This window comes from Antechinus flavipes, chromosome 3 (genome assembly GCF_016432865.1).
Source record: "Antechinus flavipes isolate AdamAnt ecotype Samford, QLD, Australia chromosome 3, AdamAnt_v2, whole genome shotgun sequence".
Classification (NCBI taxonomy): Eukaryota; Metazoa; Chordata; class Mammalia; order Dasyuromorphia; family Dasyuridae; genus Antechinus; species Antechinus flavipes.
Genome location: NC_067400.1, coordinates 211,334,198 through 211,360,777, shown reverse-complemented (window position 1 = coordinate 211,360,777; position 26,580 = coordinate 211,334,198). Strand labels below are relative to the sequence as shown.

The 26,580-nt window shown below is 32.9% G+C and overlaps 1 protein-coding gene across 2 annotated transcripts in view; it reads right to left on the bottom strand.

Annotated features, from left to right (window-relative positions):
* MID1 (midline 1) overlaps positions 1–26,580 on the bottom strand; it is a 194,313-nt gene that overhangs the window by 70,782 nt on the left and 96,951 nt on the right. For both annotated transcript variants that reach the window (XM_051984539.1, XM_051984540.1), the window contains exon 3: positions 15,048–15,143. In XM_051984539.1, the coding sequence (XP_051840499.1) occupies positions 15,048–15,143 (96 nt within the window). The remainder of the gene's footprint in view (positions 1–15,047; positions 15,144–26,580) is intronic.

The window sequence follows — 26,580 nt, the reverse complement described above, 5'->3', positions numbered from 1 at the left end:
CTTAAGAAATTGATGCTTCCAACCTCAGTAGTTAACCTGGTGAATTGAGAAGGCTAGAGTCCTTGAATTGGGTGTTAGTTGACTAGTGAGAGGTATTTTTTTCCAAGTACACCCTTCATGAAAGGGAAAATGAACACAGACAGGAAGTTCAGCTATGACATAGTTGGCTCAAAAGACTTGGGCTTTTACTCTCTGCCTAAAGAGCAACTGAGTAGGGCAGTGGATAGAAGAATGGCTTAGAGTTCAAATTCAGCCTCAGACAATTGTCTGACAAATTAGCTTTGCGACCCTGGGCAAGTTACACAATCCCTATTGCCTCCAAAAAAAGAGAAAAATTTCTACCTAAACAGTATTGACTGAAGTGAAAAAGAATCTTCCTTTTTTTTTTTTAGAATGCAAGTATGACAGAAAGAACACAAAAACTGGCTTTTTTCCTTTTACTATTCTTGTATACATTACTTTCTTGGTTTTGCTTATTTATCTCTGCTTCTGTTCATTTAAGTCTTCTCAAGTTTCTTTGAATTCATCCCTTTCACATTTTCTTACAAAGAATTATTTTCTATTTCATTTACATGCCATAATTTCTCTCATTTCTTTTTAACCCATGTCTTGGTTCAAGTTTCCCATTTCACCATGTTTGACTATTAACTTTGGAATTTTTCATTAACCAGATTAAAATGAAGTGTGAGCCATGACATGCCTGAGGAACTACCTCTGAGACAATCATGTTCTAATCTAAGCTGTAGGGCATCGTGATTCCTAATACAACCTTGTACTTAATCATTCATATCACCTAAACTAGAAAGATAAGTAAACGATGAAGGATTTGGATCAAGCTAAATGGCAGCTTGGAAGCTGGAAACTTTTTGAAACTTGGGCTGATGCAATGTCAGTTAATTATACTTTGCTTACGTGTACTTCCTTATTCCTCATACTTTTGTGAAGATAATCTTGCTAAAGAATTACCAGAGTCTCTTTAGTTTTTAAAATTTTCTTTAGAAAAGGGCAAAAAATTTCATGGATTACAGTGGAGAATGCATCACAAAAATCCTGCATAAATAGATGAAATTATTTTTGGGATAATTATTATTACAAAATTTAATGAGCTAGAAAGTCAATCAGAAGCTAGATAGAGGAAGCTAGGTGACTCAGTAGGTCTGAAGTCAGACAGGTCTGAGTTGAAATCTTTTCTCAGAAACTCATTAGCTATTGTCAGCCTGGGCAAATCCCAACCTCTGTTTTTGCTACAGTTTCTCCAGATACAAAAATGGGAATAAGTATAACACTCATCTCACAAAGTTGTTATGAAGATCAAAGTATTTGACATAGTCCCTGACACCAAGTACATTAAATAAATGCTTCTTTCCTTCCTTAAAAAAATAAATCAGTAAGCACTAGTTAAGCACTGCATGCCAGATATTATAATTAATATTACCTACACTCTAGAAGCTAACATTATACCAAGGGAGGATTCATATTCAGAAACCAAAAATACAGACTGAATATTTTAAAAAATCAGTCATTGAAAGCATGGGGATGGGTTATGCATGAATCCTAATAATTGAGAGAGTTAAGGAAAAGCCCTTCCAAAAAGATGACTTAATTTCAATCATAAAAAGAGCTTGGGACCTCATAAAAAGAATAAGAGATAAGAAGCATTCCAGATAAGAGGGACAATCAGTGCAAAGATATAAAAGATGGATATACCCTGAGATAATATGGATTAGATTTTGAAAAAAAAAATCTAGAAACTGAAACTGATTGCAGGTAGTTTTCCTTAGACATAAGAAATAGAGTATAATTCAATTCATTCACTGCTAATTTTTTCATGAATATAGCTTTTATATGACTAGAATGGGCTCATGAGCTGGCCCTTGAACACAGCTTTATGTGCTTACATTATTCCCTCTGCTCCTTCCCCATCATACCCTCAACTAAAATCTTGTACTAGAAGTGCAGTGAGTGGTCCGCGTGGTTTTAGATTGCCGGCCTTGTTTAATGAGAGCAGGATCTGATTCTAATTATATCTTGAGAGCATTCTCCCATGGAGTCAAATTGGTTGAGAATCAGATGCTTAGATGCAAGTGCCAACAGATTATGACTGTTGACATTGATGTCTGCCCCCCAGTGTGGTAGAGTAAATTTAAAATCAGACACCTGTTCTCCAGACATGGATAGAGAACTTTGTGTATTGGTCCTTTAGCAAGAATAGTCTTATTGCCAGAGGCTCCATTAGACATAACTCTCTGGTGTTATGAAAAATGCAGGGAAAAAATGAAAAGAAAATGCTGCTTTCTTCTAACCTAATTATTTTTTCTTATTTTAAAATTTACAGCTGAGTGCTTCAAGAACTTGCTGAATTACTTTAAAAAATTTTTATAGGTCTTCATTGCTGCCAAGATGGTTTACTTAAGTTCTTAACAAACTACTGTAACACCCGATTTATCTGTCTACATTTACAGAGCCCATCATATGACACATTAGTCTAAGCACAGATCTCATTAAATGCCACTTAATTCAGTCACAAGAGGCTTTTCAGACTATGTACCAGCTAGTGCTGAAAAATTCAGAGAAACACAGCAAGAAAGCAAATGTTCTATTAAAACACAAGAGAAAAAAAATCAGTAAAGAACAATAATTTATTTGCAAAGAAAATAAATTGTGATCTCAAAGGAGTTTAGTCAACGAAGTCTTTGTCAGGTATATTTTCTTGAAGAAGCTTGGAAAAAAATGTCCAAAGTAGAGATTGTCATGTGAAAATGAAACTAGACAAGGACAGTAGAGCTGTTTTGGCCTTTATTTGAAATTAGTATGGGAAACAGCTATACTTTCTCTGTTCCTCAACATCCCACAATAAATGTTAATTAAGACATTTCCAATCAGTGGTACAGATGTGAATGTACAATGCCATGTAGGGGTCTTATATGTAAAGACTTGATTTTCAGACTCTCAGAAAGAGACTTTCCAAAATCAATAAATTCCACTTTTAGCTGTGAGACTAAATATTTGCCGAGCTGTTAATTCTAGGAGAAAAATACCATGCTGTCTATAATTATTAGGAAACATTTTAAAGAGATCCTATGTTGTTTATTTGGACTGAATGAATAAAATTAAATCCTGTTCCACATTTTGCTCACTTCTCAAAATTTTCCTCAATTCCTAACATAATTCATTCAATCCTCATTTTTTTAAAATGAGAGATTTCTATTGTAAATCTTTTTTTTTATTGAAGAAAATCCTATGAGAGCATATAACATTTATTAGATTTTAGAAACCTATTTACCAAACTTCACTACCAATTCATTGTGAATCCTCTCAAATAATTTCTACCCTTTCCCTGTAAAACTATATGGTTCCCTGTTCTCAAAGTGAATCTCTGTTAGTCTCCAAGGAGATTTAGATTTTATGGTTAAAAAGTCATTTCATTTTTATCCTTTCCAAAATTAATCATTCAAAATCAGGAGTGTTGGGTTTTTTATTTGTTCATTAAAAAAAAAAAAAGGTACGAAGGAAGATAAAAAAAACAAGCAAGATAAAAAACATAAAGAAGGGAGGAAGGCAGAGAGGAAGGTAGGGAAGGAGGAAGGAAAGAAGGAAGGAAGGAAGGGAGGCAAGGAGGCAGGAAAGCAGAAAGGAAGGGAGGAAGCAAGAAAGGAAGGGAGGAATGGAAAGAGGAAGGGAGGAAGAGAGGGATAGAAGGAGGGAAGGAGGGATAGAGAGGAAGAAAGGAGGGGAGGAAGGGAGAGGAGGAAGAGAAAAAGGGAGGGAGGGAAGGGAAGGAGGAAGGAAGGAGGGAAGAAAGAAAAGTACAAAGCAACTTGCATTATAAATAAAACCTTAGAAATGTGTATGGCAGGGGTATGGATATTGGAAGGAAGTAACATTTCCTCATATTGAAGGATTTGTTTTCAGTGATTTGATTTATTGTCATTAGGAGTTTTCCCCACTCTTTCCATGTTCCAGCTGGCACAGGTTTTATTTTCCTGAAGACTGGCAATATCTACCAAAAGGCTAATTATGAAGAAGAAAGGGAGAAGTCCAAGCTCATTCTGGTATCTTAGCACTGTGAGTAATTTGTGTAAACCTTAGAAAACAAATGCTCCATGCAATGGAATAAATACTTCTTAACACCCAGAGATAATGATGCTGACCCTCCATCAGTGGAACATTTGACTTGGCTTAGTTGTCTAAAATTAGTTATGGTTTCTTCACTGAATTAATGCTCTTCCTTGTACATTAAGTTCTATAAAGATTCACTTAACACAATGCCCACTACAGAGTAGGTACTTAATAAATGTTTACTGATTATTTATTCTTCTTAAGAGCAAAACTATGAAGCAGATAGGTTGCATCTAATGATAATGATATAGAATGAATTTAAATAATATAAAAATTTAGCCCTCAGTATCATTCTTTAATTAACTAAGATGCCTATTCTCAATCTTAATTCAATTAAATTTCAGAAAAATTAAGCATCTACACATGTATGAGTATGATCTATATAAGAAACAGAATAATGTAGTGTATGTAATGGACTTGGCTCTTTTCAATAGTGAAATGATTCAAAGCAATTCTAATAGATTAGTGGTGGAAAGAGACATCCACATCCAGAGAGAGAACTATGGAGACTGAATGTGGATCAAAACTGTATTTTCACTTATTTTTGGTGGTGGTGGTTTTTGTATGCTTGTTTTATTTCCACTCTCATTCCCCATCTTCTGATCTGATTTTTCTTGTGCAACATGACAAATATGGAAAGATGGTTGGAAGAATCACATGTTTAACCTATATCAGATTGCTTGCTATCTAGGGGAGGGAGAAAAATTTGCAACACAAGGTTTTGCAAAGGTGAATGTTGAAAATTGTATTTGTATGTATTTGGAAAAATAAAAAGCTATACTAAGAAAAGAATGATGTAGTGTAGGGGTTCTTGACTTTTTCTGCATTATGACCCCCTGGGACAGTCTGGTGAAACCTATAGATCCTTTCTCAGAATGATGCTTTTAAATAAATATAATAAAATACATCAAATTACAAAGGAACCAAACAAATTGAAATGGTTCTATCTATTATCTATATCTATCCATCTATCTTTATCTACCTCTACCCAGCTATGTATGTATGCATATATGTATGTATGTATGCATGCATGTATCTATCTATTTATCTATCTATCTAATTCACAGTCTCTAAGTTAAGAACTTTTCCTGAAATCAATAAAGGCATGAATTCAAAATCATAAGGACATGGGTTCATAGTTTGTTTCTGAAACATAGATCTGGGTCATTATGGCAGGTGATTTCATCTGTAAGGGCTCCCCAAGCAGCTTTCTCTGATCGTGAATTTCAGACAAGTCCCTAATGTGCATCAATACAGGGAGTTTCTACACTAAAGATTTCCAACACTAATGAAATTACAAGTTCAGATTAAAAAAAAAATGAAAAACAACAAATAGAAAAGATGAAAAACAATCTCTTCCCTTAAAAGCATATACAATTTAATAGGGAAAATAAAATATTTATTCAAATAAATATACAACATGTGTAGAATATACAAAACAAGGAAAGAAAGGTTATTTTTAGCTAGTAGAATTAAAGAAATGACATGGAAAAAGTGACATTTGACATGGATCTTAAAAGAACAGTCTTTAATAAGTAGCAATGTGGATCAAGTGTGGTCAAGTATGTCCAGGTATGGGGAATGATAAGTTTAATTTATAAAGGCAGAAGAGGGCAGAACTAGATCTTCCTAGTGCCTATGAAAAATAAATTAGACTGGACAATGCTTAGTAGTACAGTAATACAGTGAAATATAGAGTGCATGAGTGGAAATTAAGTGAAATAATTTTATAAAATTAGGTTGGAGCCACATTTATCGAGAAACATTCATAGCAATTCAACAACATCTATTGAGTAACTATTACTTTCAAATGTACTTTGTCCAGAAAAAAAAGAGGATTCTTTAGAGTAATAAAGATATATAACTAAGTCAAATCCTAAGATATATATCATCAGTAATAAGGCAATGGTGGGACAGTAGGAAGAGAACTGGATTTGGAATAAGAATCTGGATTCAAATCCAGACTTTTCTGCTTATTATTTGTGTGAACCTGGGCAAATCAATGAACTTTTCTGATTTTTTCCAATTTTTTCATGAGAAAAATGAAGAAGTTGGATTAGGTGGCCTCTGAAATCCATTCTAAATACGAATCCTATGAGAACTGTGTCTGCCAAAGAATTCTGAATTCTAGCTTAGGAGAAATAGCCCAAGAAAGAGAGAAGTTAAATGACTTGCCCAGAGTAACACAGCTAATTAGTGTCAGGTTTGGGATTTGAACCATTCAATTCTTGTTTCAGAGCCCATCACAGCACTGCCTTTTAATGAAGTTCCACAAGTAACAAAATAAAAGAAAGATAGTACTAATGTTCTTCTCAGTATTGTCTACATTCTCAATGTTTATAAATATGTGCTATTAAGGGCAAATCATTATCATTTAAATATAAATATGTAGAATTTAAGTTTTACAAAGTATTTTATGTATTTTATCTCATTTGAGCTTCACAACAATTCTGTGAAGTATATACTTTATCCCCATTTTATGGAGGAGGAAACTGCGTCTAAGAGAAGTTAAATCTTACAGCTAAAAATATTAGAGGTAGCATTTTGAAATTGGGTATTACTGATTGCAAATCCAACATCCTATCCACTATACTATCCAGCTCCATGAAGTATCCTAAGTAATTTCAAAATATATTCACTCACAAGTATCCATATGAACACCCTCCTTCCCAAGGGATATGTGGAGATAGCAATAAAAAAAAAAAAAAACACGGTAAAAATGAGAATATTCTTTATGACTTGTCTGGCACAAATTGTTGATCATGCTTCATGATAGTTTATTTGTGAGGATGCCCTAATCTATCCAATAACAGCTTCATTTACAAAGCTACAAATACTTAAAGCAAAGTAAAATGTAATCTCTTGAATGAAAGCCCCTTGTGAATTTCCTGAATGAAACCTTCATCTATAGTTGGAAACTACTCATCTTAATAGGAATGCAATTTTATATCAACATTAAGAGGATTGGCACTATGTAAATTCAGACAGTACTAATAACAAATCAACAGCAAGTCAGTTGATCTGAAATCACTGAAAATGTTAATGAAAACCAGAGGTTGATGCTTTAGTAACTAGGCTGGCTTTACTTGAATGTAAAAAAGCACAAAAAGCCATAAAACATTTATAAGACTCCTCAATATAACTCAGGTAATTTTAACTGAGGAGACATAACTCTTTGTTATTGTCTCAAATATAAAATGCCATCACATCATAAAAACAGAAATATAGGACAGTTGTATCATTCAATTTCCCCCATTCTTTCATTCCTTTAAGACACATTCACCCTTTTCAACATAAATGAAAACATTATGGATAGTTTCACTATTATTTACATTGCAGCCTAATCAGCAGTACTCAACCTTTTCTTCAGACTATTGCAATTGGCAAACTCTGCTATAGAAAGTTGGATTGAGGAAAAATGTGATCACAATCTGTTATTGCTCTAGCTTCAGCTATAATTTGGTTCCTTCTTTGCACAGTCAAAGAATTGGTTTCCATTTGACTATTTAGGCAATACTTGGAGTAGGGGAAGCAACTGGATTGGTTCTTTGGCTCATCTTTCAAATCTTTGCACCTACTTCTTTCCTCTCCTTTTTTTAAATCCCCTTTTCTTTCCCTCTTTATCCTTCTTTTTTTGTATTCTCTACATTTTTGCTGTGTTCTCTGCTTCCAAAAGGCCCAGTTAATAAATGAGAAGAAGAATATGAGTCAAGTGGGTGGGAGGAAACTTTCAGATTCTTTTACTTTCCACTACACATCCAAGATATAAAAACAGGAAGAGCAATAAATGAGATTTCATGAGAAGCATTTTACTCTCAGTTTTTCATGTGGTTTAGTCAGTTAGACAGATCTGAAGCTGGAAAGGACCTCAGAGATCATTCAGGACAATTCCTTCATTTTATAGGGACCCAGAATAGTTAAGTGACTTGTTAAAAGTTACACAGTGGCAAAGCTAGAATTTGAAAACATATCCTTTGACTTCAAATCTGGTTTTTTTCTCTTTACTTTGACTATTTTTAGAATTGAGATTTCACCATATGGATATGCTTTCCATCAATTCAGAAGGATAAATTTGGTACAAAAGAATCTATTGCATGCTTGGCAACATTCTGGTAAAGAGCCTCTTGAAATTTAACTAGTTTGGTTCACAGATAAGAACCATACTATTTATTTTTAGATCCATTCTAGAATCATTTTAACTTTGATATGCTGGAGATGACTTTTTACTAGTAAGGACTTTAAAAGCTCTGGATCATTTCTACATTATGAAGAAGTACCAGAATAGAATTTTAGTGGGAATGCTCCTCAAAAAATTGCTATTTCACTCTCCTCAAACTACTTTGAAATATATACACATAAGAACACATATACATGCATGTATGTACACATAATTAATTCTATGAATAATATATTAATTTTATATAAGATGTTATATATACATACATATATATGTGGTATATATGTATACACACACACAATATTAGAACCCTCCATTAGAATATAAGTTCTTTACATATCCTTTGATCCAGCAGTGTTTCTACTGGGCTTATATCCCAGAGAGATCTTAAAGGAGCAAAAGAGACCCACATATGTAAAAATGTTTGTGACAGCCCTTTTTGTAGTGGCAAGAAACTGGAAACTGAATAAATGTCCATCAGTTAGGGAATGGCTAAATAAGTTATGGTATATGATATTATGGAATGATATGTTCTATAAGAAATGCTCAGCAGGATGATTTCAGAGAAGCTTGGAAAGACTTATATGAACTGATGCTAAGTGAAATAAGCAGAACCAGGAGATCATTATACGTGGCAACAGCAAGATTATACAACGATCAATTCTGATGGACATGGCACTTTTCAACAATGAAATGATACAGGCCAGTTCCAATGGTCTGGTAATAAAGAGAGCCATCTACACCCAGAGAGAGGAGTGTGGGAACTGAGTGTGAATCACAACATAGCATTTTTACTCTTTTTGTTGTTGTTTGATTGAATTGTATTTTCTTTCTCATTTTTTCCTTTTTAATTTAATTTTTCTTGTGCAGCAGGATAATTGTATAGATATGTATGCATATATTGAATTTAACATATATTTTACCATATTTAACAAATATTGGATTATTTGCCACCTGGGAAGAGAGTAGAGGGGAAAGGGGAAAATTGGAATGCAAGATTTTGCAAGGTTAATGTTGAAAAATTATCCATACATATGTTTTGAAAATAAAAAAAGCTTTAAAAAAAATAACATAAGTTCCTTGAAGGCAATTTCTATCTCACTTTTGCCTTTGCATTCCTGGCACTTAGCAAGGTACATAAAGTAAGTACATTGCTTAATGAACTCTAAATGGAAAATGACCATTAAAGAATTGGAAACAGTAAAGAATTGGAAAAAAAATTGGAAACTAAAAAAAAAAAAGGCAGCTAGTATATAGCACACTATTTAGTGGTAGGGACATTTAAGTTTGAATCCTGTGTCAAACACTAGTTGTATAACTCATGTCTCTCAGCCTTAGTTTCCTCACTTGTCAAATGAGGATAATAATAGCTCATACCTCCTAAGGTTGTTGTGAGAATCAAATGTGATATTCATTGTAAGACATATAGAATAGTGGTTGGCACAAAGCAAGCACTATGTAATTGTTAGCTATTATTACTACTCATCTTAAAAGGAATAAGGTTTTTTTTTTTTTTTTTTTTTTTTTTGCTGAGGTAATTGGGATTAAGTGACTTGCCTAGGGTCACACAGCTAGTAACTACTAAGTGTCTGAGGCTGTATTTGAACTCAGGTCCTCCTGACTTCAGGGCCAGTTCTCTATTCACTGAGCTATCCAGCTGCCTTGGAAATATTTTTATTGTTATTACTACTATTAATAATAATAGCACCTTTTTCATAGGATAACTAGGGAGGGCAAATGAGACAACATAAATAAAATTATCTGTAAGCTTTAAAGAGCTATATTGATATTAGCTAGTCATGTTAACTGGGAGGTAAACTGAATATATTTTTCTTTTGAAAAGGCCGTTAAAATATCATTATTGATTTTAACTCCAGTAGGTCTAATAATTATTATAATAATGATAATGATGATAGTTACTTTTCATTTGGCCCTTAAAGATTTGCAAAATTTTTCAAATATTACCTCATTTATCTTCACAATAACCCTGGCAAGTAAGAATTATATTCTCCCTTTACAGATGAGAAAACTAAGGGAAACAGATTAAATAATTTACCTAGCTACTAAGTATCTGAGACTAGATTTGAATTCAGATTTTCCTGATTCTAGAATCAGTTCTATTTCTACTACACTACTTAACTGCCTTTAAGGACCTTTTTATAGGAGCTCTTTGGCAAATTCAAGATGCAGCATTTGGTAGCATAGGGAAAGTCACAGACAAAACTAACATTTTGTCCTCAGATCAATATGGAAAGCAGAGTCCTTAAAAATCATCAGATGAGGCACAATCTCTGTATCTTCTATGAAGACCCCTACAACAGATTCCAGATCACAATATGCTATCTCTTATGATATATAAATGGCAAAATTAACAATTAAATCATCTATAGATGAATATCTGTAAGAGTCAAGAAAGTCTTAAATGGAATCTTTTCACATAATGGGGACATGCTCATAGACAAATCTCTTTATTCCTCAGTGACTTAGCCAACTCTAAAAGTTGAAGAAAATGTACTTATTTGAATCCATAGAAGAAGTTTCTCTATTCCCCACCACCAATCACCCTCTAATATAGGAAGGTAGAGGGAACTAATGTCCCCTCACAGATATTACTGTGATCCTCTACAACATTTCACAGTTTAAGAATCTCGTTCAAGTATGTTGTAAAGCAGTGGTGTTAAATTAAAATAAAATTTAGGGCTACTAAACCAATAGGAGAGTCCCTGTGAGCATGTAGTATAATAATTATAATAATAAAGCTAACATTTATATAGTGCCTATTGGACATAACTGAATAATAACAAAAATGTTTCAGGCTCTGTGTCAATTATTTTACAAATATTATTTCATATCTGATCCTCACAACCCTATAGAGGTTAGATGTGATTATTATTCCCATTTTACAGTTGAGAAAACTGAGGCAGGTTCACACAGCTAGCAAGTAGCTGAGGGTTGAGGTCAGGTCATTCTAACTCTAGACTCAGAGAGTCCATTGCACTAAGTGTATCCAATGCCCTGTGTCGCCACATAGTAACACTATGTTTTTGTTGTTGCTGAATTATTTTAGCCATGGCTAAGTCTTCATGATTCTATTTGGTTAGCAAAGAGTGGTTTGCCATTTCCTTCTCTGGCTCACTTGACAGATGAGGAAACTGAGACTAACAGGGTTAAGTGACTTGCTTAGGGTCGTTTAGTTAATAAATCATAAAGGTTAGCTTTTAACTTAAGGAGATGAGTGAATCTTCCTGACTCCAGACCTGGCATTTTTTTTTAAAGCAAATTTTATTTTATTATTTTTTTTAATTTTTGATATGTGAGAAAGTTTATTTATTTTATTTATTTATTTTTTTAAATAACTTTTTATTGACAGAAACCATGCCAGGGTAATTTTTTACAGCATTATCCCTTGCACTCACTTCTGTTCCGATTTTTCTCCTCCCTCCCTCCACCCCTTCCCCCAGATGGCAAGCAGTCCTTTACATGTTAAATAGGTTATAGTATATCCTAGATACAATATATGTGTGCAGAACCAAACAGTTCTCTTGTTGCACAGGGAGAATTGGATTCAGAAGGTATAAATAACCCGGGAAGAAAAACAAAAATGCAAATAGTTTACATTCATTTCCCAGTGTTCTTTCTTTGGGTGTAGCTGCTTCTGTTCATCCTTGATCAATTGAAACTGAATTAGCTCTCTTTATCAAAGAGATCCACTTCCATCAGAATACATCCTCAAATGGTATCTTTGTTGAGGTATATAATGATCTCCTGGTTCTGCTCATTTCACTAAGCATCAGTTCATGTAAGTCTCTCCAATCCTTTCTGTATTCATCCTGCTGGTCATTTCTTCAGAACAATAATATTCCATAACATTCATATACCACAATTTACTCAACTATTCTCCAATTGATAGGCATCCATTCATTTTCCATCTTCTAGCCACTACAAACAGGGCTGCCACAAACATTTTGGCACATACAGGTCCCTTGCCCTTCTTTAGTATCTCTTTGGGGTATAAGCCCAGTAGAAACATTGCTGGATCAAAGAGTATGCACAGTTTGATAATTTTTTGAGCATAGTTCCAAATTGCTCTCCAGAATGACTGGATGTGTTCACAATTCCACCAACAATGTACAGTGTCCCTGTTTTCCCACATCCTCTCCAACATTCCGCATTATCTTTCCCTTTCATTCTAGTCAATCTCAGAGTTGTCTTAATGTGCATTTCTCTGATTAATAATGATTTGGAGCATATTTTCATATGGCTATAAATAGTTTTAATTTCTTCATCTAAAAATTGTCTGTTCATATTCTTTGACCATTTGTCAATTGGAGAATGGCTTGATTTCTTATAAATTAGAGTCAATTCCCTATATATTTTGGAAATGAGGCCTTTATCAGAACCTTTGACTGTAAAAATGTTTTCCCAGTTTATTGTTTCCCTTCTAACCTTGTCTGCATTTGTTTTGTTTGTACAAAAACCTTTCAATTTGATATAATCAAAATTTTCTATTTTGTGGTCAAATAGTGATCTCTAGTTCTTCTTTGGTCATAAATTCCTCCCTCTTCCACAGGTCTGAGAGGTAAACTATCCTATGCTCTTCCAATTTATTTATAATCTCATTCTTTATGCCTAGGTCATGAACCCATTTTGACCTTATCTTGGTGTACAGTGTTAAGTGTGGGTCAATGCCTAGTTTCTGCTATACTAATTTCCAATTTTCCCAGCAATTTTTGTCAGTTAATACGTTCTTATCCCAAAAACTGGGGTCTTTGGGTTTGTCAAGCACTAGATTATTAAAGTTATTGACTGTTTTATCCTTTGAACCTAACCTATTCCATTGATCAATTAGCCTATTTCTTAGCCAATACCAGATGGTTTTAGTAACTGCTGCTTTATAATATAATTTTAGATCTGGTACAGCTAGGCCACCTTCATTTGATTTTTTTTTTCATTAATTCCCTTGAAATTCTTGACCTTTAGTTTTTCCATATGAACTTTGTTGTTATTTTTTCTAGGTGATCAAAATAGTTTTTTGGGAGTCTGATTGGTATAGCACTAAATAAATAGATTAGTTTAGGTAGTATTGTCATCTTTATTATATTTGCTCTCCCAATCCAAGAGCATTTAATATTTTTCCAATTGGTTAGATCAGACTTAATTTGTGTGGAAAGTATTTTGTAGTTTTGCTCATAAAGTTCCTGATTTTCCCTTGGCAGATAGATTCCTAAATATTTTATACAATCAGTAGTTACTTTAAATGGAATTTCTCTTTGTAACTCTAACTGTTGGGTTTTATTAGTGATATATAAGAATGTTGATGACTTATGTGGGTTTATTTTGTATCCTGCAACTTTACTAAAGATGTGGATTGTTTCTAATAACCTTTTAGTAGAGTCTCTGGAGTTCTCTAAGTATATCATCATATCATCAGCAAAGAGTGATAATTTGGTTTCCTCATTGCCTATTCTTATTCCTTTAATCTCTTTCTCAACTCTTATTGCCAAAGGTAGCATTTCTAATACAATATTAAATAGTAACGGTGATAGTGGGCAACCTTGTTTCACTCCTGATCTTATCGGGAATGGTTGCAGTTTGTCCCTGTTACATATGATGTTTACTGCTGGTTTTAAATAGATGCTACTGATTATTTTAAGAAAAAGTCCATTTATTCCTATACTCTCAAGAGTTTTTAATAGGAATGGATGTTGGATTTTATCAAATGCTTTTTCTGCATCTATTGAGATGATCATATGGTTTTTGTTAATTTGATTATTAATATGGCCAATTATACTGACAGTTTTCCTAATATTGAACCAGCCCTGCATTCCTGGTATAAATCCTACTTGATCATGGTGTATTATCCTGGGCATGATTTTCTGTAGTCTTTTTGCTAATATCTTATTTAAGATTTTAGCATCAATATTCATTAGGGAGATTCAGACCTCGGCATTTTATCATGCCCTCTAGCAGCCCCATCTATGTTTTTATTTTATATTTATTTATTTTAAAAAATATTTCCCCATCATGTTTTGATCTGGTTTTAGCTGTACTTGTGGACTGTATCTGACACTTGTTTGTAAGCCCCCCTTCTACTCTGGGGTTAATAGTTCAAACTATAAAGGACAGAAAAAATCATTTTAACTGTAAAATTCTGTGATTCTGTGGCTGATTAAAATGGCTTAGGGGAATTCTGGCTGTCACTGGGGGAATGACAGACATTCAAGGACTTTTTTTTTTTTTTTTTTTTTTTTTTACAACATTCTTACTAGCATGGTGTAATGGAAAGAGTCTTGAATTAGGAGGTAGAAAACCTAGGTACCAATCTTGCTTCTTCCATTTTATTCCTTATGTGACCCAGACCAGATGGTTAACCTTTTTGGACCTCACTTAGCTCTTTTTTCATAACAAGGGAGTTACACTAAGTTTTCTTATAAGGTTCTCTCCAAATGTCAAAGTGTGATCCTAGTTCATTTTTATTTAAGATGCATACTTAGAGCAGCTAGCTTTTCAAACATTTATTAGTTTGGTTGAGTTTTTGAAGTCTTCTTAATTTACAAACTGCTTTTATGGAAATCTTTGGAGGGTCTCTGAGGGTCTCTGAAAGCCATAGAACATAAATGTTTTGAAAACTGCTTAGGTTTTTTTTCTTAAATATGAACTTTAAAACCTAGGTCTTTGTATATTCAATATAGACCCTCTCTGATTAAATTAGGAAAAAAAATAATTTTTTGGGGGGGGCAAATGTACTTACCTCAACATGCTGACAAGTTTGAATGAGTTTTGCCAAAAGTGTTTCGAGTTCAGTATTCCTCTTAATAAGGTTGGTGAGGTTACTTTCTAAGTTTTGCTGTTACAAAACAAAACAGGGAAAGGGAAGAAAAAAAGAAATTGTTACTGGTCTGTATCATAATAGCTTCATTAACACAGCAAATGCCATACAGTAAATTGGTATCTGAATTTTCTTCTTAAAAAATCAGCATGAAATATATGCAATTCCAGTGGCACAGTGTTAAAAAGGTCATATTGCACATGCTTGAATGCTTTCTGAAGATTGTATTTTAATGAATTTTTTTGGAAATGAAAGAATGTGATACTTAGATTTTTCCTTTTTTATCTTTGATTGTTTTACTCTCTGAGGAAGCTATAATTTAGCATCTATTTAAAAGTTACTTTCTAGGTCACGAACTAGAAAGAAAGAAGGTTAGCTGATTTATATTTAACCTCTCTTAAACTGAAATTGTTAATAAAATATCCAAATAGCATACTACATACAACTATTGATTTGGGGATTTTGGTATATCTGCTGAGGTTAGCTAAAAGCAGTTAAGGTTGAATCTTCCCAAAATTACAAGGCTTAGAAATTTCCCCATTGGACATTCTTTACTTGGAGTCATGACATGTCTAATTGAATATGCTAATGAAGTTTCTACTTTTTTTTTTATACTGCTGCCAGATTAATTTTCCCTCAACACAGCTTTTATCATGTCGGTGCCTTGCTTAATAAGCCACAATGGCTCTTTTTGCTTATATAGCATCAAACTCTGCCTGCACTTGGGTCCCATATGCTTTGCCTATTAAAATCCTACCAATCTGGTAAAGCCCAATTCAAATATCCCTTTATCTGTGAACTATTTTCTGATTCCCCCAGTTAAAAGTATATTTTAGCCTTGTCTACCCACAAAATTTTATACCTTTTCTTGCTGAGTTCCCTGTGTATAATATGTTTAATTCTTTAATCCCTTTTGATATGTTCTTAACAGAATTCTTTGTTCATCGCTTCTCATTTATTTTTCCTCATATGAAGCAACAAAGTATATATTCTCTTCTTAATGCTACTTTTCTTAAATCTGCAATGTCCCTATTGCTTTGCTGAACACAAAGTTGATGTTCAGTAAATACTTAAAGATTCCTATAAATCAAATACATTGCTATCATGTAATTCATAAAAAGCCATTAAAGAAGGTACAAAATTATTTTAAATATTTGTTATGCTAAACTATAAAACTAGAAGCTTCAGTCTCTGAAACTTAGGTAAGCTTCTAGCCTTGAATTCAAATGAGTTCTAAGGGGAAAAAAATCAAGAACACTAACACTTGTCCTTTGTTTAAATATGTTTTACACTAGAGTTTTTTTTTTTTTCTTGATTTAAAGGAGATAGAGAGGAGAGTACTCAGTCATTAATTAGTATATTTACACTCAACTTATACTCAGAGGATACAAAAACTCTAATTTGGAAATTGGCTGCCAATCAACATTGAAAGCCTTCTCTCATAGCTTCCTATCCCAATATTCATCCATTCTAGTGTCTTAATTTTCCTTTCCTTTCTCCTTTTTCCTTTCCTTTCTCCTTTTTCCTTTCCTTTCCTTTCTCCTTTCTCTTCTCCTTTCCTTTCCTTTCCTTTCTTTCCTTTCCCTTTCCTTTCCTTTCCTTTCCTTTCCTTTCCTTTCCTTTCCTTTCCTTTCCTTTCCTTTCCTTTCCTTTCCTTTCCTTTCCTTCCCTTCCCTTCCCTTTCCTTCCCTTTCCTTCTTTCTTCTGAGGCAATTGGGGTTAAATAACTTGCCCAGGGTCACACAGCTAGGAAGTGTTAAGTATCTGAGACCATATTTGAACTCAGGTTCTCCTGCAAGTCTTAATTTTTGTGGACATTGTGGAAAAGTCTTAATTTTTCTGAGTTTAAGTTTCCTCATCTATAAAAAGAGTGGGCTGAACCTCATGATCTCCAAGGCTCCTTCCAATTCTAAAGGTACAATTCTACAAAATCACAGGTCAGTTCCACAAAACATGTACACACAATCAAAAAATTCACAGGTCAGTTACACAAAACATATACACACAATCAAAACTTTTACTAAGACACTTTTTTTAAAGAAATTGTACAGTTTATTTAAATATAGAAAGAAGAAAAAAGCAATTTATAGTTTACTTATAGAAAGAAAAAATCTCCCTCAAACAATGACCTTAGATGTCATGACATTTTTTAATTGTGTTGTATTTACTCTTAGTTAGCCCATATTTACCTACAATTCCCATTAAAATGACTGCAGAATGTCAGTTTTTAAAATGGCAACAAATATGTGTTAAAATATATATGCAATCAAACTCCAGAGAGTAAACTAATGAATTCTGAATACAGACTGAAGCGTACTTTTTTCACTTTCTTTATTTTTTTTTATTTTTGTGTTTTTTTGGCAAGATGGCTAATATAGAAATGTTTTACATGACCTCACATATTTAATGCACATCGCATAACCTATCTTCTTAAGGGGTGAGGGACAGGCAGGAAGGGGAAAGAAAGAATTTGAAACTCAAAAATTTAAAAAAAGAATGTTAAAATTATTTTTATATGTAATTGATAAATATTTAATGAAATATGCATATATACATATATATGTGTATATACACACGTATATGCATACTTATATATGTGTGTGTGTATGTATGTGTATGTGAAGAGAAAAAAACCTCAATCTAAAGAAGCTTATTTGTTATTTTAGTCATTCCTTATTTCAGATATGAAACTTTTAAAGAGAATCAAAACGTTTTGCTTCTCCATTAACTTTCTCACATTATTATTAGTGCATCTTTAAGTCATTTCCTGGAGCATAGTTCAACAACTAACTCTCTATAAGCAGGAAATATTGGAAACTGACTTTTCTAGAAAACATTGGACAAAATTGAGATGTTTACTGAGCTACCTAAACTTTGGGACAGTCAGTGTCTTATCTAAAATGTGCATTATCTAAAACTAGTAGGCAAAAGATGCCTCACTAAACATTATCTAACACTATGGCTTTACAAACATCTGTTGGTTTCTTTTTTTCTTTTTTTTTCCCCCTTTTCAAATACACATTATGAGAAAAATCTGCTTTCAATCAACTAATACATATAACTAAAGCCTGTGGTTAAAAAACACAAACCTATCTTGATCCTTTGGGGTTACATAAAGTCAAATGGTACATATGTTATCCAAGTTGGAAGAGAAAGTCAGAGTGGTTTTAAGGTACAATAAAGGGAAATAAGGCTGGCAGAGAGACTCAAGTCCAAGTAATACCAAAGAGGATGACAATGCATGAATAGAATATCCCAGGACTGGGATAGTGTAAGAGAGATCCTAGTTCTTTAGTTTTAGACTATACATTAATGAACTTTGGTTATTTGTAAATTTGTGGTAGCTTTTTTGGCTGTAGTGGTGCCACAAAGCATTCAACAGCTCATATAATTTTTGTTTCTCAGATGCTTTGACTAAAAAGTCAGAAGGAAGAACAATTTTTTTGGCCTCACCAGAGAGTCACAAGAATATATATATTTCTACTTGGCTCTGGTGATCCAAAAACTTCTATACAGTGGAAAGAATAATTACTGAGTTTCCTGTTCCCAAGTCAGAAACTTTAATATTCTTATACTGCCATAATCAATCATTATCAGAAGAAAAAACCAACCGAATCCACAAATTGTTTTCATTGACTTCCGAATTTATTCTTCTTGTTTTTAAAATAAATCCTTAATTTAAAAAATTAAGTATCAATAAAATAGTTTGCCATTAAAAAAATTACTTGGGGAAAAATAAAAATAAACCAAAAGGTTTAATCTCTTTATTATTTGGTGGAATAGTAAGCTTCTAGAACACTTCCAGGAGCTTTAACCTATGGGAAGCCCATGTTGAAAATGATGTATAAAAACAGTGTTCTGTTGCTACCTGTCCATGATTAGTCACAGACAGTTCTAAAACCTTTCAGCAGACCAACACAGCATGCTTGAGTTGCATTCCATAAAAGAGAGGCCACATGGGCTGTTCGTCTTTCCTGGAAGCAGCAACAGAACAGCAAACCTCAAATTATATCCAGAATGCCTAGACTGCTCATGTTTTAACCTTTTTTTCATTCGGCTCAAAAACTTGGCCAACCTAGAACATTTGAATCTGTAGGACAAAACTATACTGGTTTCATATCCATCTACAACTTAACCTAATGGAGTATATGACTCACAGAATTACTCAATTTGCCTTTGTAAGAACTTATTTTCATTGCTCCAAGATACATTACTCAAGGTTCAATTTGAGCTACATGGTCAGGCATCAGATTCAGATATGTATCCATATTTTGCATTTAAAATCTCATAAATCTTTTTTGTTAAGATTAGGACATCCAACATTTTTGAAAAGCTAATTTTGTCACCAATTTCTTCACTTGCTGGTGAAAACTCATGCTCCCCAATAGCTAATTATTTCATTTTCCAAAACTTTTGCTTAGTTCCTTTCATTCCCTCTGACTGCTGTATTCTGCCCCATCAATTCTATAGGTCAATATTTCAATAATAAATGTGTAAGTTATTCTCACTGGACAACAATTGATCAACAAACATTTATCACTTTTTTTTTTATATTTCAGGCACTGTTCTAGTCAGTCAGCCAATAAACACCTGTTTATCCTTCCCTTTTTATTTACTCATTTTTGTTGTTTTTCCTTAATATTATTTTATTTTTCCAAATTCATTTTTGTAAGATTTTGTGTTAGAAATTTTTCTCCATTCCTTCCTTACCTCCGTCCAAGACAGCAAGCAATCTGATATGGGTTAAATATGTACAATCCTTTTAAGTATATTTCCATATTTGTCATTTTATACAAAAGAAATCAAAACAAAAGGAAAAAAAAACCAAGAGAAAAAAAAGGAAACAAACCAAAAAAGGAGAAAATATTATGCTTTAGTCTCCATAGTTCTCTTTCTGGAGGCAGATAGCATTTTCTATCTCAAGTCTTGAATAAACATTTATTAAGCTCAAAAAAATGTTTATTAAATCAAATAGAAGGAGCTCTTACTATGTTCTAAGTTCTACATTGTGTGAAGTGCTAAGAATTAAATGACATGAATGACCAAAGTGGCATCTTGGTGACATAGGTGCCAAAGGCGTCATCTACATGACAAAAATGGCATTTGGTGACAAAGTTGGCCAAAAAAACTTTCTGTTCCCAAGTAGCTCACAATGTAATGGTGGAGATAATGTGCAAATAACTATGGACAAACAGCTTTACACAGAATAAATAGGAAATAATCATTAGAAGGAAGTAACCAGGATTAAGAGAAATTGGGAAAGACTTCCTCTAAAAGCTAAGCTTTCATGAGACATGAAAGAAGCCAGGAAGGTTGGAAGTCAGAGATGAGAAAAGAAAGCATTCCAGGCATGGAGGATAGTCAGAAAGAAAGAAAAAGGGCCTGAAGTCAAGAGGAGAAATTTCTTGTTTGGATAATGGCAAGAAGTAAATAAAATTACTAGATCATAGAGTACGTGGGAGGTTGTTTGGTATAAGATTGAAAGGAGGAGTGGGGAGCAAGGTTATAAAAGGATTTGAATCCTTCCAACAGAAGATTTTATGTAGGGTAATGGAAGTGAATCCCATTGTTATATAGCTTGAAGGGAGGTAGAATAGACTTTTTTAACCATTTCTCTTCACACCCTTCTCCCAGGGAAGTTTTAACTAATTCCAGGACAGACAGAAAGTTGGATGCTATTCTGCTCTATTCAGGTTCGAAGATTATCTATTTGCTCCCTTAAATATTGTTCCTAAGAGATATGATTGATTTTGAGCTAACTTCTTATAGCTTTGTTATTATTAGAAGGGAAACCCCAAGTTCTATATCCAAGACTTGACATCTTGGTGGAAACACTAAATACCATTTCCACAAATGAACACACAAAGTGAATACCCATTTTTCCAAATTATAACAAAATGGAAATCACAGAAGGTATACTAGGAGAACATATATCAAACATTACGGAGTGAAGGGGGGGGTTGTCTCTCATTGGGATTGAATCAAGGATCACACAGCTATTAGTCAGTGTATGAAGCCAGATTTGAATTCAGGAAGATAAATCTTCCTGACTCCAGGCTTGACACTCCATCTACTGTGCCATTTAATACTTGTAGACAGCAAAAATACAACCAAAAACATTTAATATTTGAATATTCAACAAAAGGTAAAAATGCAAGTATTATCTTTCCATGTTTCACATGTTAATGCTTTATGATTTGTTTTTTCCTCTAATTTTTGGCTTTAGCTAAATAAAACTTTAGCTTTAGAAGATAACTTAGAGGTCATCTAACCTAAAATGTGTCATTTTATAGATTAAGAAACTGAGTCCCAGAGAGTAACTTACTCAAGTTCTCCCAGGTGGCAAGGGGAAGGACTGGGACTGGTTCTCAACTCTAAATCAAGTCTCTTTCCAGTGAACCACACTGCTTCCTTTTATGTTTCGCCACTAGTCCACATGGAGCCAATTTCATTGTTCATCATCTTAAGTCACTTTATGGGAGAATGAATTAAGCTGATGATTATAGAAATGTCTCTGAATGACTTCATTGTCAATGCATGGCTGTGCATTCTCTGCAGCATACTATGAGCATCATCTGAGGAAGGTAAATCCAATCTAACAGATGTGTGTTGTGTTTCTCTATCACGCTGATACACGATCAAATAGTAAGTTTAAGCAGACAAATGCTCCTAATTTTAGCTTTCTGAGACTTGTGCCCTAGAATCAGGTTGCAGGGAATTAATGACTTGTCACTGAGCACTACTATTAAAATGTATGCCTGAAACAGGAGATTTCAGTAATTCCTTTTGGACTTGCCCAGGTCCTTAAAGAATGTTTGCTCTTATTCCTAAGTCTGAGCTAGAGTGTCTTTAATGTAGAACATTAGGGTCTGGATGCCATTCAAACTAAACACAGATCTGGTTTGTTTCATTCTCTAATATTCAGGGAGACATTCAGGAACTGCGTTCATACTCCCGACACCCAACACCACAGTGCTAAAGTGAGACCAGGATATGAACACATTTAATGCTACGACTCATATATTTTCTTCTGAGAAAATTTAATCACCCTTCTTAATAAGAAAACAGACCCTTATTAACACATACCACCTGCATAAAAGGTGAAATTCTTTATATGTAACTAAACTCTTCAGATTTTTAAATTATGTTGTGATGTACGAGGCTACCTTCAGTTTCAACTCGCAATAGACCACAATGATGTATGATTTAGATCAGTCTTATTTTTCTTAATGTCTCTTTCATTGCTTATGATAGTTACTATATCCAAATGTGACATTATGACATACCTTTGAGGGAATTACACACACACACACACACACACACACACACACACACACACACACACTCCCCCCAATAAAAATACAATCTGCATATAAATTTATGTCTAGTGTTCCAGGAAATACAATTTATGAAAGTCTGAGATATGATACTATATTTACTTTGTCAAATTTTATTTGACATTCTGTTAACATTACAGAATCTGCCTTTCTTATTTATAAATCCCATCATCAACTGAGGCTCAGAATTTCATTTTAAAATAAATAATATATAGAAGTATTCTATTTTAGTATTTAATAATCATGCTTAATACTTTCTAAAAATAAGTAGATTTTTACTCTGTTATAGCTATAATTAATTAATGCAGAATCTGATATTCATATTATGGACAGTACCTATATTTTTATTAATATATATGTATGTTCTATATATACAATATGGTATGTATTATATATTTTATATATATGTATATATGTGTATATATATATATATATATATATACACACACACACATACATAAAACTATTTCATTCTAAAAATGTATCATGTCAATATTCAATGAGAAGTGTCTGGCTCACTAGAGACCTTTGAACATCTCACAAAGAAAAGAATGTGATAATTTTAACTGGAATAACTGAATTTAAATCTCACATCTTCAATTTATTAGCTATAAGGTAATATTAGGTAAACTGCTTTTACATTGAGTTTCAATTTCCTCATTTTTAAAGATTAAAAAAAGGGGGGAGGGTGGACCAATGTGACCAATGGTCACTTTTTTATCGCTACATCTTTAAAATGCTAAAAAATTAATGACTATTATGATTATAGAACCATATAGATCAAGACATGGATGGTAGCTCTGATGACATTTTTCTTACTCATTATACAGGTGAGACAACTCAAGTTTAGGAAGAGTGACTTGTTCAAGTTTACCCAAGTAAATGTTTGAGAGGAGAGATTTGAATCCACATGCTCTGACTCATAACCTGGAGCTCTTTCTACTTTGCTTTGATGATGATAATGAGGATTTTAGAACCTAGCTTGAAAATTACTTATTGGAGATACATTTTGAACAAATAGATTGCAACTTGTGTTTTTGGAATCCATAGTCAAGGAATTATAGTTTATAAAGTTCCACTAACAATTATTACTATATATTTGAGATTGAGTTATAGATAATTTTAAAAGGCATTCCTTCTTGACATTGGGGATGTTACTTCTTTTCTACTAATTAAAAAATTATGATATTTGAAGTTTTTTTTTTAATACACACTTGAGAGGCAGGTTAGAATAGTACTTAGAGAGCCAACCTCAGAGTTGGAAAAACTTGGGTTCAAGCCCTTCTGACATTATTGACATATTTAGGATTGAAATTCAAGACAACCTTCTAGAGGAAGTTACAGTAGAAGTGCTAATCAGCCTTAGCAGAAGGAGTGTTTCTACTTTCTGGAAATTTCCTGTACCACTAAAATAGCCTTGTATCCCCTATCATTTGACACTCCTTAATTGGTAAAATGACTTCTCTTAATTGTAATTTCTTAGTGTACATTACAGCATGATAAAAACAGGATAAGAAAAGGTTAACTCATTTTGTGGATTTGTAAATATCATCAATAAGTTAATTTATCCAACCATTTTTTTTTGGTCTATGTGCATCAAGTAATCTCCTTTCTGGAAAATAATTTTTATATTTATGATAAACAACAGTAACATTAAGACTATTACTAAATTAAAAGGTAAAAAAATTGGATATTTTTGTTTAAAAAAGACATCAAATAAAGTATCATGCTTGCAGCAAGAAAGCCATTTTATGGGGAACTGCCATATTAGAAGACTCCTACTAGTGCAGGTCAGTGCTTTCTTAGGCAAATTACCATCTTAGAGATTTGCAGAAAGTATTGAGTATTTAAATGGCTTGCTGAGAAAAAGAACTTGGGTCAAGTCTTTCAGGCTTAAGAAAGGCTTAGATATTATGTATAATAATTTATCTATATTTAATTATATAGATTAGCTAGAATATATTATCTTCTATATGCATATATAGAAGACAAAATAGGTCTCTTCACTAGATCAACCATGATTCTTGATAATAAACTGAGTAAAAATTTAGCCAAGTGCATATGTCCCAAATTATTCAATTTTCCATGTCACTAAACAAGTATGGCCCAGGGGTCTAAATACATTCAGAAATTAGCAACTATTCACTATTATATCCTTCCTGCACTCACATTGCTTTTGGCATTTCCTGAATGTCACTAGCAAGGAATCTTATTCCCTGGGTCTAATTGTCTTTAATTCTAAAACAAACATGAAAAGTGTTTAAATTAGCAAATAATTAATACCAATAAAGTCCTGTGAGCTTTATGTCTGTCATAAACATTGCACATATAGACTACTTCCACAAGTCACAAATTGAATCATTCTTACTTTACTCCTTTCTGGTTCCTTAGCAGATAATAATTCACAATGGTGGGCTTATTAAAGTACAAGTAATTAAGACTGCACATATTTGTTTACATATACCCTTGCATAGGGTTCCATGATGAATATCAGATTATTTTTTATATTAAATTTTATCCATGAACATGGAGAAATGATTTTGCTTTAACAGATGCACTTTGGATTTAAATGGATATTTAATTAAGTAGCTATATTTTACTTCTAGATGATATAAATTAAAATGTAGCATGAAGAGTCAGAATGAAGTAAAGGATGGATATAAGCCTGGGACCTGAAGCCTTGAAATGTTTTAATCTCAATATATCCACTGATTATGTGTCTTTTGTTAATTCATTTCAATATTTTCAGTTTTCTTTTCCAACACTCTAACCTTCTATATAACTTTGATCTGCTTTTATTATCTTACATTTACATAAATGTGCTTTTCTAAATCAAATGAAATATCTTTCACAGATAGCTGGGTAGGACAATGGATAGAGGGTCATGAAGGCTTAGACAATGGATTCTTATCTTGAATCATGAAGACCCAAGTTCAAATTCTATCTCAGATACTTATGAATTATGTGATATATCACTTAATATCTGTCTACTTCACTTTCACTATTTGTAAACAACCTGGGTTGTTTTGAGGATCCAATATAAATAATATTTGTAAAGCACTTGGTTCTTTATCTTTCCTATAAGAATTATGTGTTTCTCATCAAACCCTCAAAAGCAGCTGAATTTTAGGGAAAAAAAATTTCTGAATTTGCTGAAAATAAATATTATTTTTTCTTACAATTCTTACAATCAGCCTTTCCCCACCTTTCTGAAAATGTACATCACTATATATAAAAAGTGCACATGGAATTTTACAGCTATGAAAAATTGAACCATTTTGGTAAAAAAAATAGGCTTGGAAATACTATACCAGTTCTGGATGTTCTGGAAAGTAATTGGGAATTATCCCCCATAAATTGTTAAACTAGTGCATCCCCTTAGACATAGTTAAATCCCAAAGAAATCAAAGAAAAGGAAAAGGACTCATATGTATAAAAAATTTATATTAGCTCTTTTCATAATGGCAAAAATTGGAAATTGAGGAGGTGCTCATTAACTGAAGAATGGCCAAACAATTTATGGAGCATGACTGTGATGCAATATTATTGTGCTGTAAGAAATAATGAAAAAAACAATTTCAGAAAAATCTAGGAAGTCTCATGATGCAGAGTGAAACAAGTAGAACCAGAACAATTTATATAATACTGGAAAAATGAACAACTTTGAGCAGTTTACAAACCCTGATCAATATAATGACTAATCACAATTCCAGATGGGTCAATAAGGAGGCACCTTATAATAGAGAAATGATGGACTCATAGTACAGATTGACACATACATCTATACACATATGACACAGCCAATGCGGAAGTTTATTTTGCTTGACTATATATTTTTATAAGAGGGCATTTGTTTTTCTTGCTTTTGCAATGGAGCAAGGAGAGAGGAAAGGAAAGAAAGTGTTTTCACTTGAAAAAAATGTTTAAATAAAGAAAAATTTGATGGTAAAAGGAAAAAAAAAATCAAAGAACAGAACAAAAAAGAAATCCAAAAGATACAAACACAAGTAGAACTACTATGCTGAATTTAATAAATATTTAAAAACCAATTTTATGTAATCTATAAGTGCCTTTGTATTCTTTGTATAAAGAATTGGTGATGTTGGTCAAGTTTACAA